The sequence below is a fragment of the Camelus dromedarius genome, chromosome 14 (assembly GCF_036321535.1).
Source record: "Camelus dromedarius isolate mCamDro1 chromosome 14, mCamDro1.pat, whole genome shotgun sequence".
Taxonomy (NCBI): domain Eukaryota; kingdom Metazoa; phylum Chordata; class Mammalia; order Artiodactyla; family Camelidae; genus Camelus; species Camelus dromedarius.
In genome coordinates, this window is record NC_087449.1 from 27108065 (window position 1) to 27121123 (window position 13059).

A 13059-nucleotide genomic window follows, 5' to 3' on the forward strand; every position below is an offset into this window, starting at 1 on the left:
GTCTTCCCTTTTGAATTTTTTATATATTTGTCATTTTTATATATTTGTCTTATCATAATATATATATATCAAATATATATCAAATATTTATATATTTATCATTTTTATATATTTGTCATGCCACTGTCTTATCATATTGACTATATTTCTTTTTCTAAACTTGTCAAGTGGTTGCCCCAGAGTTCACAGTGTACATTTCAAGTGACCCAAAGCCACTTTCAAGTAACTCCACACTGCCTCATCAGTAGCGCAAGTACCTTATAACAGAGTTTTCCTACTTCCCTCCTTCTGTCCCTTACAACACTACATCATTCATATCACTTGTTCGTAAACTGTAGTCTCTGAAGACATTGTTACTATTTTTTGATCCAACTGTCATCTGTAAGATCAATTAAGAGAAAGAAAAAATATTTAATTTACTTTTTTTTTTTAATCTAATGTTCTTCTTTTCTTCACGTAGGTCTGAATTCTGGCCTATATCTTTTTCCTTCTTTCTGAAGAATTCTTTTTTAACATTTCTGTAAGGCAGGTCTAGTAACAATAGATTCCCTCTTTTTTTTTTTTTTTTTGAGAAAATCTTTACTTCTCCTTCACTTAAGCAAAACTTAGAAACTTAGGATTCCTTTTAGGAAATCATTTTGACAAACATTAAAATGTTACACAATTCTGCATCCATAAATTCAACCATCCATATATTCAACCAATGGAAGACCGTGTAGCACAGTAGTATTTGTTATTGAAAAAAAATCTGTGTGTAGGTGGACCCTAAACAATTCAAACCTATGTTGTTATTCAAGGGTCAACTGTACTTGCAATCTGAATATTATAATATAAACACAGAACATAAAATATCCAGTGCTAAACACTGATCCTCCATGACTGACTCTTTAAATATTGTGGATTTTATATTTTATAGAAAGGAATTTTCAGAGTTTTGTCAATGCTTATAGTATGTACTGTGACTCCTCACCAAAATCTTTATAAAGTATAAAATACTGGTATAAAAAGCAGGACTGTTTTATCTTTCTTCTTGAATACTCTGAAACATGTCAGTTTAGATTACACTTCAGATTTTCAGGGCATTAAAGATATACAAATAGCATACCCAAGGATATTTGGTAACACATTTAGATTAAGTTTATTTATAGTTATTATGAGAATCCCTTTGACTTCCAGATAATGAGAAAAAAAATCCTAGACAAACAGAAAAGATATAATGGACCAAGTTATATCTTGGTAAGAATAAAACAGAACATCGGTTTTTAAAATAAATCCTTAAAAGCATTCAGAAAGCATTTATGACTTTTCATTGTCAGACAACATATTCATGTGGTGTAGGAAGATGTAAGACAACTAATAGAAACTTAAAGTTTCAAAGTAAGAAATTTTCTAATTAACAAATCATCATTGTTACTTAGAAAATATGCTTTACTTTTAATCTCAAATTTAATTCAAATACCTGACGTATAACTTAATACCAACAGATAATCTAGCTAAAGTATTTCTTAATATTTATACAGTGTAACATCTCTGGATAGACAGGTTTCACACAAGTTTTCAATCAATGCTGAAAAAAGTCAGTTGACTGTTGAAATCACAATTAACAAATAACTTATTAACAATTTAGTCAGGAATTTGTGTGGCATAAGGATCAATGAAGGGACTAATCTGATAACTTTTCACCATGATATTGATATTCTTCATAGTCGCTTTACGTGTTTTCATTGTGTGATTTGATCAACAAAATTATATACAAAATATCAAGATTTTTCCTTTTTCCTCCTTTCTTCTTTCCCTTTATTTTTTTTCTGAAGCAACTCAAAGGTTTCAGGATTGGTTCGTAGGAGGTAGAGAACATAAAGTTCAAAGTATAAAGTACAAAGTGACAGTGAGCACCAATGCCAGTACTCATCGCATTATGGTTATAACTGAGGGTGTTGTTAATTTTGTGTTGTTCACTTTTATTAGAGCATAAGTTAAAGTCAGTAACCTGAACCTGTGGTTTAGGCGCAATAAACATACAACCTTTTACAAAATACTTTTTAAAGTCACATTACATTTTAAAATATTAGGAACAAAATACCTATGCTGATTTGTATTTTAACTTAATGGAAAAGAAGAGGACATTATTCAACCGAAGAAAGTCACACTGATCATAATAAGCTTTAAAGGTTGAAAATGTCATTTCAGAATGGAACTCGTAGAGTCAGAGAACAGATTGGTGGTGTTTGCCAGAGGCGGAAGGTAGGGGTTGGGCCAGATGGTGAAGGGGGTCAAAGTGAAAACTTCCAGTTATAAAATAAATAAGTAATGGGGATATAACGTACAGTATGGAGACTATAGTTAATAACAGCTTATTGCATAATTGAAAGTTGCTAAGAGAGTAGATTTTAAAAGCATAGATCACAAGAAAAAATATTTGTAAGTATGTATAGTATTGATTGTTAACTAGATGTTTTCTGTGATTACTTTGCTCGGATGAATCATTGTGTTGTATGTCTGAGACTAATATAAAGTTATATGTCAATTTTACACCGGCCAAAAAAATTGTGGGGTAGTGACAAAATATATCATAGCTGTTACAGTGAATGAACTAAAGCCACATGTATCAATCCAAATAGATCTCAAACACATAATACTGAGAAAAAAAATCAGTTGTAGGATAATTCTTTTTCAAATAGTAATTATATAAATATTAGGGAAAATTGCATAAATGTATAAAAACTGTAAAGAAACAGGAAAATGTGGACTGGAAGGATGAAAACTAAGCTCTGACTAGTATCTCCCTCTAAACATTGGGAAATAGAAAAGAGACAGCAATGCTGCTTTATTTCTTTAAAAGAGAAAGATTTTCAGCATCCTGTCTATAGATGTTGAGCACCTGAGTGTGTGCTATACTATCCCAGAACTATGTTTCATGTTTTGAGCATCTCACATATGGTGAGACACAGGTAGGCACACAAAGGTGGCATGGGAGGTTGGAACTTGGGGTCCTATACTGTCTTGGGGCTTCAGAGAAAGACTCACTAAGCAAACCAAAAAGGAGAAGGATGAAGACATCCAGCTTCAAAGCCCATTAAGCACCTATTAAGGACTAGCCTCAGGGCTAGGAGCTTTGAGGTAATGCTTCTTAATCTTCAGAACAGTTACAAATACAGAGAGTCCTTTAGATGTGTTGCAGATCAGTGGCTTCATTTCCTTACCACTTATTTGGTACCTATCCTCTGTCAGTTTCAGCTACTGAAAGATGGAAGGAAGAAAGCATCTGCAAAATTTTGTCAGAATTAAGCAATTTACATAAAGAGGCTGAAACAATGCCTGGTCTATAGTAAGTGCCCAAGAAATGTCAGGTGCTGCTCTTTTCCTGATTAAAGTTCACCAGGCTTGGTTCCAATCACTGGGTGAGAGGGTCCTTGAAAAACATGGAGCTCAAAGGTCTGCAGTGCTCTCAGAGATGCAATGAAACCATAATCCCTAGAGGCCCATGTTCTCACAGAGAGATAGGCTTTCTAAATGCAAATAAAAAGGCTCCTAGCCTGGCCTTTTCCAAATCCCTTGCGTGTTCTCCCAAGAATCCAGTCCCTGCCATGTGGTGGGTGGCGGGCAGGCTTGGTTGGGGCAGAGGGAAGGAGAGGATCTGGCAGGGGTGAGGGTGGGGCTGCAGGAGCCCGGAGAAAGTTCCTGGACAGGCCAGGCAAAACAGGCGGCCACTGGAAGCCAGGTGCGTCAGAGTAGGAGCTAGGCAGCGAGAGGCAGGAAGGGCGTGGCGTGGCTGGGATCCGGGCGGAGTCAGGACAGGGCTAGGGGCGGGGCTAGGGGTTAGGGGCGGGGCTAGGGGTTAGGGGCGGGGCGGGGAACTCAGAGTCCGAGCGTCGCGGGGACAGTCATTGGACCCGAACTCAGAAGAGAGAGCAGATATCACAGCCATGCTCGGGTGCTTGGGCTCCCTGGCGGCGACCCTCTGGGGGGTGCTCAGTCTCCGCACTCTTCTGCTGGGTGCCATAGCCTTTCTTTTCTTTACTGATTTCCTCAGAAAACGGCGCCCGAAGAACTACCCGCCTGGGCCCCTGCGCCTGCCCTTCGTAGGACACCTCTTACATCTGGACTTTGAGAATGTGCCCCTGTCGCTTCAGCGGGTAGGAGCGGGCGAAGGTGCCGGGGCGCGTCCTGACCCTGACCTGCAGGACAAGGGCCAGCCCGGGTACCAAGGGCGGGAGGATGGGGCGTGAGGGTGGGGGAGGCGCTGGCGCTAAAAGTAACCCCCGGTACACCCCGCTTTGAGCCTCGTTTCCTCACTGTCACCTGGCATGATTCCACCTGCGCTTTTGAGGGGTGAAATATATGTAAACTGTTTACTATTTAAGTGTGCCAGACAAAACGTTCTTTAAGTCATTTAATTGTGTGTCATGTTACACACTCTTGGTACATCCTATTTGTAATATGATCACCGTGTCTTTTTAATATTATTATCCTTGGGGTGTGAGGGGGAGGAAAATGCTCTATTTTCCCTCTTGGAGGCTGCATTTCTCATGTGTAAAATGGCGATTCTACTACCCAAATCCTCACCAGCTTTCAACTAAATTACTCCCATCCCCGCAAGGACTGAGCCCCTCACCTTCATCCTCCTCGCTCTGCAATCCACTCACTAAAGTAATCATTTAAAATGTCATCCCTCTGCTTAGATTTTCTCCCTACTTCTCAGCTGCCCCTCAAGTTCAGACTCCCCAGGGAGCCACTTGGAACCCTGCTTGTAGCCTCTTTCCACGTCTTTATAATCAAGTCCCATCAGGGCTTCGAAACTGTGGCTGCTCTGAATCCCTTATAATTCTCTCCAACGTCCACACTTTCCCAGGATTCTTCAGCTGCTTCCCTGCCTTCAGCACTGGTACCTTGCTGAGAGACAACACTGTGACAGGTAGCTGTGAACATTAAATAAAACAGTGAATGGTCAATAGCAATACAGCTAATAGTACGTGCCCAACAAATATTAGTTCCCCTTTGCCTAGAAAGTCCTTGGAGAAATTAAAACACGAGACTATAATGTATGCTCAAGTTCAATTGGAGAAGGTGTTATCACGTTCTGGGAGACATCCAGTTGGCACCATGAAGTGTCAGGATCAGTCACAGAATTATAAAGCTATACTTCTAAACCTGTCCCCTTTTTTAAGAAATGTGCTGTTTAATTTCCAAGTATTGGGAGATTGTCCTGTTTTCTTTCTGTTAATGATTTCCAGTTTGAGTCCATTGTTGTCAGAGGACATATTTTTTATGATTTCAATATTTTTAATATGCAAAGCCCAGTTTTATGACCCATGATACAGCACCATTCCTACTTGAAAAAATGTTTTCTGCTGTTGTTAGGTGGAGTGTTGTATACTATATGTCAACTAGATATAATTAGACAACTGCGTTATTTTGTTCTTCAGTACCTTTGTTGACTTCTTAGCTACTGATTCAGTGACTAGGAGAGACATGTTGAAGTCTCCAGATATACTTAGTTTCATTTTGTTTTTATTCAATTCTAGAGCTTTTCTTTTATGTATTTGGCATTTCTTTTATGTATTTTATGTAGTGCATACACATTGTTGTGCTATCTTGGTGAATTGGCTCTTTAATTATTATTTAATGTCCCCTTTTATCTCTGGTAATTTCCTTTGCCTGAACTTCACCTCCTCTGATATAGTATAGACACACCAGCTCTCTTCTGATTAGGATTTCCATAGTATATGCTTCTCCATTCTTTCACTTTTAACCTTGACTTATATGGTTATATTTAAAATGAGTTTCTTATCCATAGAATATAGGTGGGTCATTTCTTTCTTATTCTGCCAATCTCTGTCTTTTAATTGGTAAATTTAGATTATTCATATTTAATGTAATTATTGATACATTAACACTTAATTGTGCTATTTAACTTTTATTTTATATTTTTTTTTACTTTGTATATTATTCCTCTCTTTTTGCTGTCTTCCTGTTGGTCTCTTGAACATGTTATAAGAATTCTGTTTTATCTATAGACTTTTTAAAGAATATCTCTTTGTAATGTGTTTTAAGTGCTTCATGTAAAGATTACATGCTATGCATACACAGCTTATTGAACTAAAAATGAACACTTTACCACTTCAGGAAGAATATAGATAACTTAAACTTAGGTCCTTTTACCTTCCCTGCTTTATAATACATTAACTGCCTTAAATATTATCTGTACATATATTGAGATCTATATCAGACAGTATTATAATTTTGCATTTAACTGTCAAACACATTTTTTTTAATTCAAGAAGAGAAGAATATTCTAGTGTATTTACCCATTTATTTGTGCTTTCTGTTGCTCTTTATTTCTTAACTGAAAAACTTTCTTAAGCCATTCTTTTAGAAGTGGTCTGCTGGCAAAAAAATTCTCTTAGCTTCCTTTATCCAAGAATGTCTTTATTTCACCTTCATTTCTGGGGTACATTTTCATTGGATATAGAATTCTAGGTTGACAGTTTCTTATAATCTTGAAAATATTGTGCTACTTCTTTCTGGCCACCCTAGTTTCTGATGAGAAATCTGCTGTAGTTTGAACTGTTTTCTCCATGAGAAATTAGTTGTTTTCCTCTGCATGTGTTCATGAAGTTTTCGTTGCTTTTAGCTTTTATAGATTTGATTATGATACGTCTTGGTGTTGAATTCTTTGGATTTATTGGGTTCACTCACAGCTTCATAGATCTGTAGGTTTTTCTGCTACCATTTCTGTTTGAGAATTTTTCAGCTACTATTTCTTTAAATATTTTTTCAAGTCCACCTTTTTACAATTTTGTTTATGTACCCTTGAGTACTGAAGGCACAAGTTACAGATCTTTTCTCATTCCTACCTCAGTCCCTGAAGCTCAGCGTTTGTTTGTTTTGTTTGTTTGTTTGTTTTGCAGTCTATTTTCTCTGAGTTTTTCAAATTGGATACTTTCTACTGATGTCTTCAGTTTCACTGATTCTTCTGTCATCACTCTGCCATTTAGTTGTTCTATTGAGTTTTTTGTTTAGCTTATTTTGTTTTTTTATTTCTGAAATTTTTCTTTGGTTCTTATGTATGTTTTATATTTCTTTGTTAAAATTTTCTATTTTTAAAAATTTTGAGAGTACAATTGTTTATTGAAGCAAACTTATAATAGCCACATTAAAATCTTTATCCTATAATCTCAACATCTCTGTCTTCTCAGTGTTGTCTTCAACTCATTCAAGTTGAGATTTCCTGGGTTCTTTGTAACATGAGTAATTTTAGATTATAGTCTGGATATTTTGGGTATTTTGTTATATGACTATGGAATTTGTGTGAATTTTCATTTTAGCAAATAATCAACCTGCTTATGTTCAGAGTGCTCACTCTTGTGTATTGTGGTTCAAGTATCAATTTAGGTTAGAGAGCCTCTGCAGTGCTATACTGGTCTACTTTACTTACACGTTACCCACCCCTACAGGACTCCAGCCCATATTCTCATCAGTGCAGGCTAGAGAGAATGAGGATGGGGACAAAAGACTGGAGCCCCTCTGAGTAGGATAGCCTGTTCCTTGCTGCATGGGGAATGGAAGTCAGAAATGTACCCATAACTTCTCCATGGGGAATGGGTACCTCCTTGTTTCTCTACAGTGGTGGAAAACAGAATTTTGCCCCCTGAGTCTTCCATGGAGTCTCTCTACTGCAGTTCAGAGGTGATATTCACAATACAGCTCAGAGTCAGCAGGGGAGAGGCATTACCTTTTTGTTGCTGACTTTGAGTGAAGACAAATTTCCACCTTTATTATCAACTGCTACACCCCCTCCCCAATAAGCTGAAGGAGGGTCACATCTTTTTCATACTATTTGCCTCCAGAACAGGAAGAGTAAAAGGTTTAGTCCTGGTGGGCCATAGTTTTTCTGGATCTTTGGTACAAAGGACAGGATTTTATTAGAATTCTTAGATGAGTAGGATGAGTAAAATTGGATGCTTTGACTCACTCTTGTCTGAAATAAGAAACCCAATCTGTGCCCTTGTTTTTACCACTGTGCCATAGATATGACTAGAAAGGATAAATTATCTGCCTAAAGTCATAAAACTAGCCAGGGTTGAAACTAAGACTAGGGTCTTATCTGTGGCCCAAAGATTTTTCATCAGAACTGTTAAATTTTTATTTTATATAATCTTGCATTTTTAATATTTTTGCTTTTAATGCAAAATGGAGTTCAACAAATGGAGTTAAATGGTATGATTTAGTTGTAATTAAAATTACTTTCTAGCAATTTGGAAACATTAAGTATGACCTATATGCTAGGTCTTGTGTACAGATATGTGTTCCTTTTCATTTAATCTTTACAGAAGATACACAAATTATAAATCTTCTGATGATGTTTCTGTTTTATCATGGAGGAAACTGACTGAAAACTGTCAAGTGATTTGTCCAAGTTATTGAATATAGATAATGACCAAACAAGGACTTCAGCCCAGAGCTATTTGACTCGTATACATTTTCTCTACTTATGTGACCTGACTTTTCATGATAGAGGATAATTGATTTATTCAGGGGTTCAATTATTCAAAGAAACATTTATGAATTGCTTATTATATGACAGGAACAGTGTAAGACAGTGTATGACGAAATGTGTGGTACAAACCTTTTGTAACCAAATGAGACAACATCTGGTGGGATCACTGTGAATGGAAAACCCTGGAATAATCTCTTATGTAATGTTGAAATAAATTTGGGTGAATTTGAAAGGGATGATAGGCAAGTGGCTACTTGGAGCAAAGGGGACAGGAGATTTTTAAATGGGGAGAGTGATCTGAGCTAAAACACAGTGAGAGGGCAGTGAAGAAATTGTCCTGTTGGTATGTCATGATGGGACTCTTTCATTTTTCCCCCTGCGTTTTCTAAACTTTCTCTGCTTTATCTATATGGCTTACTATAGGATCATATAAATAAGAGAAAATCTTATTGAACTAAAGTGTGAAAATGCAGATAAAGTGGAAATATGTTAGTGAAGGTATACACTGAACTACTTTTTTTTAAATCCCAAAATACATTGGATTTAAAAGATTGAAATTTATTTCCCCATCACAAGTGAGTTCTGAGGGCATTGCCAAGATGGCAGGGTGGAAGGACGCACAGCTCACCTTCTCCCAAGAATACAGCAAAAACTACATCTGCATACAAAACAACTCTCACAGAATACCTATTGCACCTTGGCAGAATATCTCTGACAACTGGAAATATTAGCAAAATTCTCACAAAACAGAGTAGGAAGAAAAAAAAAAAAGAAAGTGGAAATTGGTGTCAGACCTGTTCCCTGGGTAAGGAGAGGTAAAGGAGGAAAAATGTCCTCACCTGAGAAGCCTCATCTCCAGTGGGGATGTCAGCTGGGACAGAAAAGGAACTTCAGAGGGTTGCAAGAGAAAGCAGAAGCCACATGGTAGACAGAACAGAGAGAAACTGTCACAGAGGGTTTGAGCCATCCCTAGCCCAAAACAGGAGCCAGCAAGAACAGGCCAGGACTGGGTGCTAGAGCAAAGGCTTCAGAGGATGAACCCCTGGAGAGGACTGTGGCTGACTGCCCAGCAGCAGACTCAGGTAGCTGGAGTATTGTTTGGGCTGAGGCTGGGAGTGTGTTCAGAGCAGCCTGAATCCTATAAAGCATGACTGCTGGTGTGCATGATGGGGAGGGGTGCAATACAGCCCAGCCGTAGCAGCCATCTCCACTAGCCCAAAGGGCATTGCTCGGTAACACTTGTGTCGCACGATCTAACAAGCAGAGGGCCATGGTTTAGACATAGATGTGTTCTCACCTTTCTCTGGAGGGGCACAATCGCTGGTGCATCTCTGGTATTGAAGGCACAATATGGAGATTCCCCAAAAAACTAAAAGTAGACCTACCATATGATCCAGCAATCCCACTTCTGGGCATATATCTGGAGAGAACTCTAATTCCAAAAGATACATGCATCCCAATGTTCATAGAAGCACTATTTACAATAACCAAGACACAGAAATAACCTAAATGACCATCAATAGATGACTGAATAAAGAAGCTTTAGTGTATGTATACATGTATAGATGTATATATATATATGCATACATGTGTGTATATGTATACACACACAATGCAATGCTACTTGGACATAAAAGAGAATAAAATAATGCCATTTGCAGCAACATGGATGGACCCTGAGAACATCATTCTGAGTGAAGTAAGCCAAAAAGAGAAATAGTTCCATATGATCTCATTTATACATGGAATCTTAAGAAAAAAGACACAAATGAACTTATTTATAAAACCTAAACAGAGTCATAGACATAGAAAACAAACATGGTTACCAGGGGTGGAAAGGGTTGGGAAGGGATAAATTGGGAGTTCCAGATTTGCAGATTCTAACTACTATATATAAAATAGATAAACAGCAATTTTATATCACATAGCACAAGGTACTATATTCAATATCTTGTAGTAACCTATAAGGAAAAAGAATATGAAAAGAAATATAGGTATGTATATATATGATGGAAACATTATGCTGTATACAGAAAATGGACACATTGTAAACTGGCTATACTAGAAAAGGAAGGAAGGAAGGAAGGAAGAGAGAAAGAGAGAAGGAGAGAAGGAAAGAAGGAGAGAAGGAAAGAAAGAGAAAGAAAGAAAGGAAGAAAGGAAGAAAAGTGAGTTCAGATGTAGACAGGAAGTCCAGGATAGGAAGTCTGCTTTATAGCACAAGGTTGGCCAGAAACCCCAGTTCTCTCTATCTTGTTGTTCTCCTCTTGAAAAATCATCATGTATGAGTTGCACTTTCTTGAAGGGGGAAAGGGGCAGGTGGTGAGAAGCACCTTCATCTAAGGACAAGGCCCTGTAGATGCACTCATCGCCACTGCTCATGTCCCATTGGCCCCACTCAGAGAAGTTGGGAAATGTAGTCTTTCACTGGGAAGCCATGTGGCCAGCTAGTACTTAGGGAGCTCCACCACTCAGAAGAGAGAATATCTTCATCCTTTCATTTAAGAATGAGACATGCAGAGCGAGTTAGAAAGAGCCCAAATTTATACCCACTAGCTATGAGCTAAATCCCTGTGCTTCTTTTTCTGACTACTGAGTGTTCTTTATAGGGTTATTGTAAGAATCAAATAATTCAGTTGTTTATCAGTTTACTGCCAGGTTGCCTAGAACATAGCTGTAGCTTGTTTCTATATCTTCTACTCTCCCCCTTTCTTCAAAAGTTTATAGTAACAAACTCCATAAAACTAGTTGTTGGTTGCACAGGAGGCATCACTTGTCTTGTCTGATTGCTGCATGGGCTCCATCAGTCCACACTCTGGCCACTTCCCCTCTATTCCTTTGTCCATATCTTACCTGAGTCCTTTTGCTAAAATACACCCCTGGTATAACAATAACAATAATTAATTTTTTAATTAATATTAGTATTATGCTTACTTATCACCATCATCCTAAAGATGGGAACTAGTAATATTCCTCATTTTATAGATTTGGAGGCTGAGACAGAGGAAAGTTAAATAACTTGAACAAAAATCACATAGAAAGTAACAAGCAGAAGCTGGTTGCAAATGTATTCGTATGACTTCAAACTCCAAGCTCTTCAGCACTCATATTATCTCTTATATTCAATTTTCTAATTGCAAACAAAACAAGATCTAAAGTATATCACTTGACATTAAGACATCCTCAGTCTAGCTTACATTTCCCTGCCAGCCTTGACTTCCATCTCCCTACACAAATAACAGATACCTTTTCCAGGAACTGATCCTAGCCTCTGGTTCCCTTATGAGCTTCCTAAGTGTCTCCCATCAAGTAATTTATCGTACAGAATGGTAATAATAAGAACTGATGACCCATCTATATGTTCTATTAGACTGTGAGCATCTAAGCTTCAGGAACTGTATCCCAAGCACCTGGCCTTAACCGACCACAGGCTTAGCGCTCTTTAATGAACCCTACACTCCAGGCAGACAGGATGGTCACTTGTTCCTGGACACCCACATTTTCCTTTCTTTGTATTTGTCTATGCTTTTCCCACAGCCTAAAGTCTTTGCCTTCACACTACACGTCCTTTTGCTGGCACCCTGACCTTCATTTAGGATCTGGTCCAATTCCCATCTCCTATTAAGAGGTTTTCTCCCATGTCAGGAGTGGAAATTTATCTCTTCTCTCAGTAGCTTTATGTCCCCTCTCCAGCATTTTAATATATATCATCTACTGCTAAGTGTTAGTTTTTCCTGCTGTCAGCCTATTTCAAGAGACTTTGACACTTCAGGAAAACACCACAGGGTATGGACCCGTGTATTGTCCCCATTTATACCCTAGCACTGTCAGAAGGTACTTGACAACTCTGAAGCAGTTCATAAAAACCTGTTGGACTGAACTTGAATTTGATTTCCACAGACCAGTCTCAGAAACCTGCTCATTTGTGTATGCTCATGACACACACTCACACTCTTCCATTCTCTCTCTCTCTGTTTCTCTGCCCCCCTCACCGTCATTCTCACATTCACTGTCTCACCCCACTAAACTCTAAGGTCATAGTGTCATCTCGGGTTCATGTCTTTGTCCTTATAACTTATGTAACCCCAAGAATTACTTGTGAGATCAGGAGTTCATGGGCCCCAGGGGACTGGTAAACACCTGAAAGTTCATGTGTGCGGAACCGTGTTCATGTGTATAGGTTTGTCCTGAAGAGCAGGTCCCTGACATACACTCGATTTTCGAAGGATTCTGTGATTCAAAGAGGGTAAGAACCACTGTTATGAAGCCTTATTCTGTAGGTCTTTAGGTTTTCTTTTTTGCTTTATTGGATAGAAATACTTTTTAACTATAAAAACAATACAGACACATTGGGACAACATTTTCAAATACAAAATTAGTGAATGAGAGACAGAATCTTAGCCCTCCATGTGCCCAGTCCAAACCACACACACACACACACACTCACACTCACATACACACACTGTTCAGCAGTGGTGAGTGTTCCGAGCAACGGACTCCCTTACCTACTGCTAGTGGGAGAACAAATTTGTACTATCTTCCTTTATTTCTTTTTCTTT

At 38.1% G+C, this 13059-nt stretch overlaps 1 protein-coding gene across 1 annotated transcript in view; it reads left to right on the forward strand.

The window, feature by feature from the left end:
* Positions 1-3866: 3866 nt before the first annotated feature.
* Positions 3867-13059, forward strand: part of LOC105096274 (cytochrome P450 2J2) — a 31006-nt gene continuing 21813 nt past the window's right edge. The window contains exon 1 of the mRNA XM_031465240.2: positions 3867-4136. Within this exon, the coding sequence (XP_031321100.1) occupies positions 3927-4136 (210 nt within the window). The 5' untranslated portion in view covers positions 3867-3926. The remainder of the gene's footprint in view (positions 4137-13059) is intronic.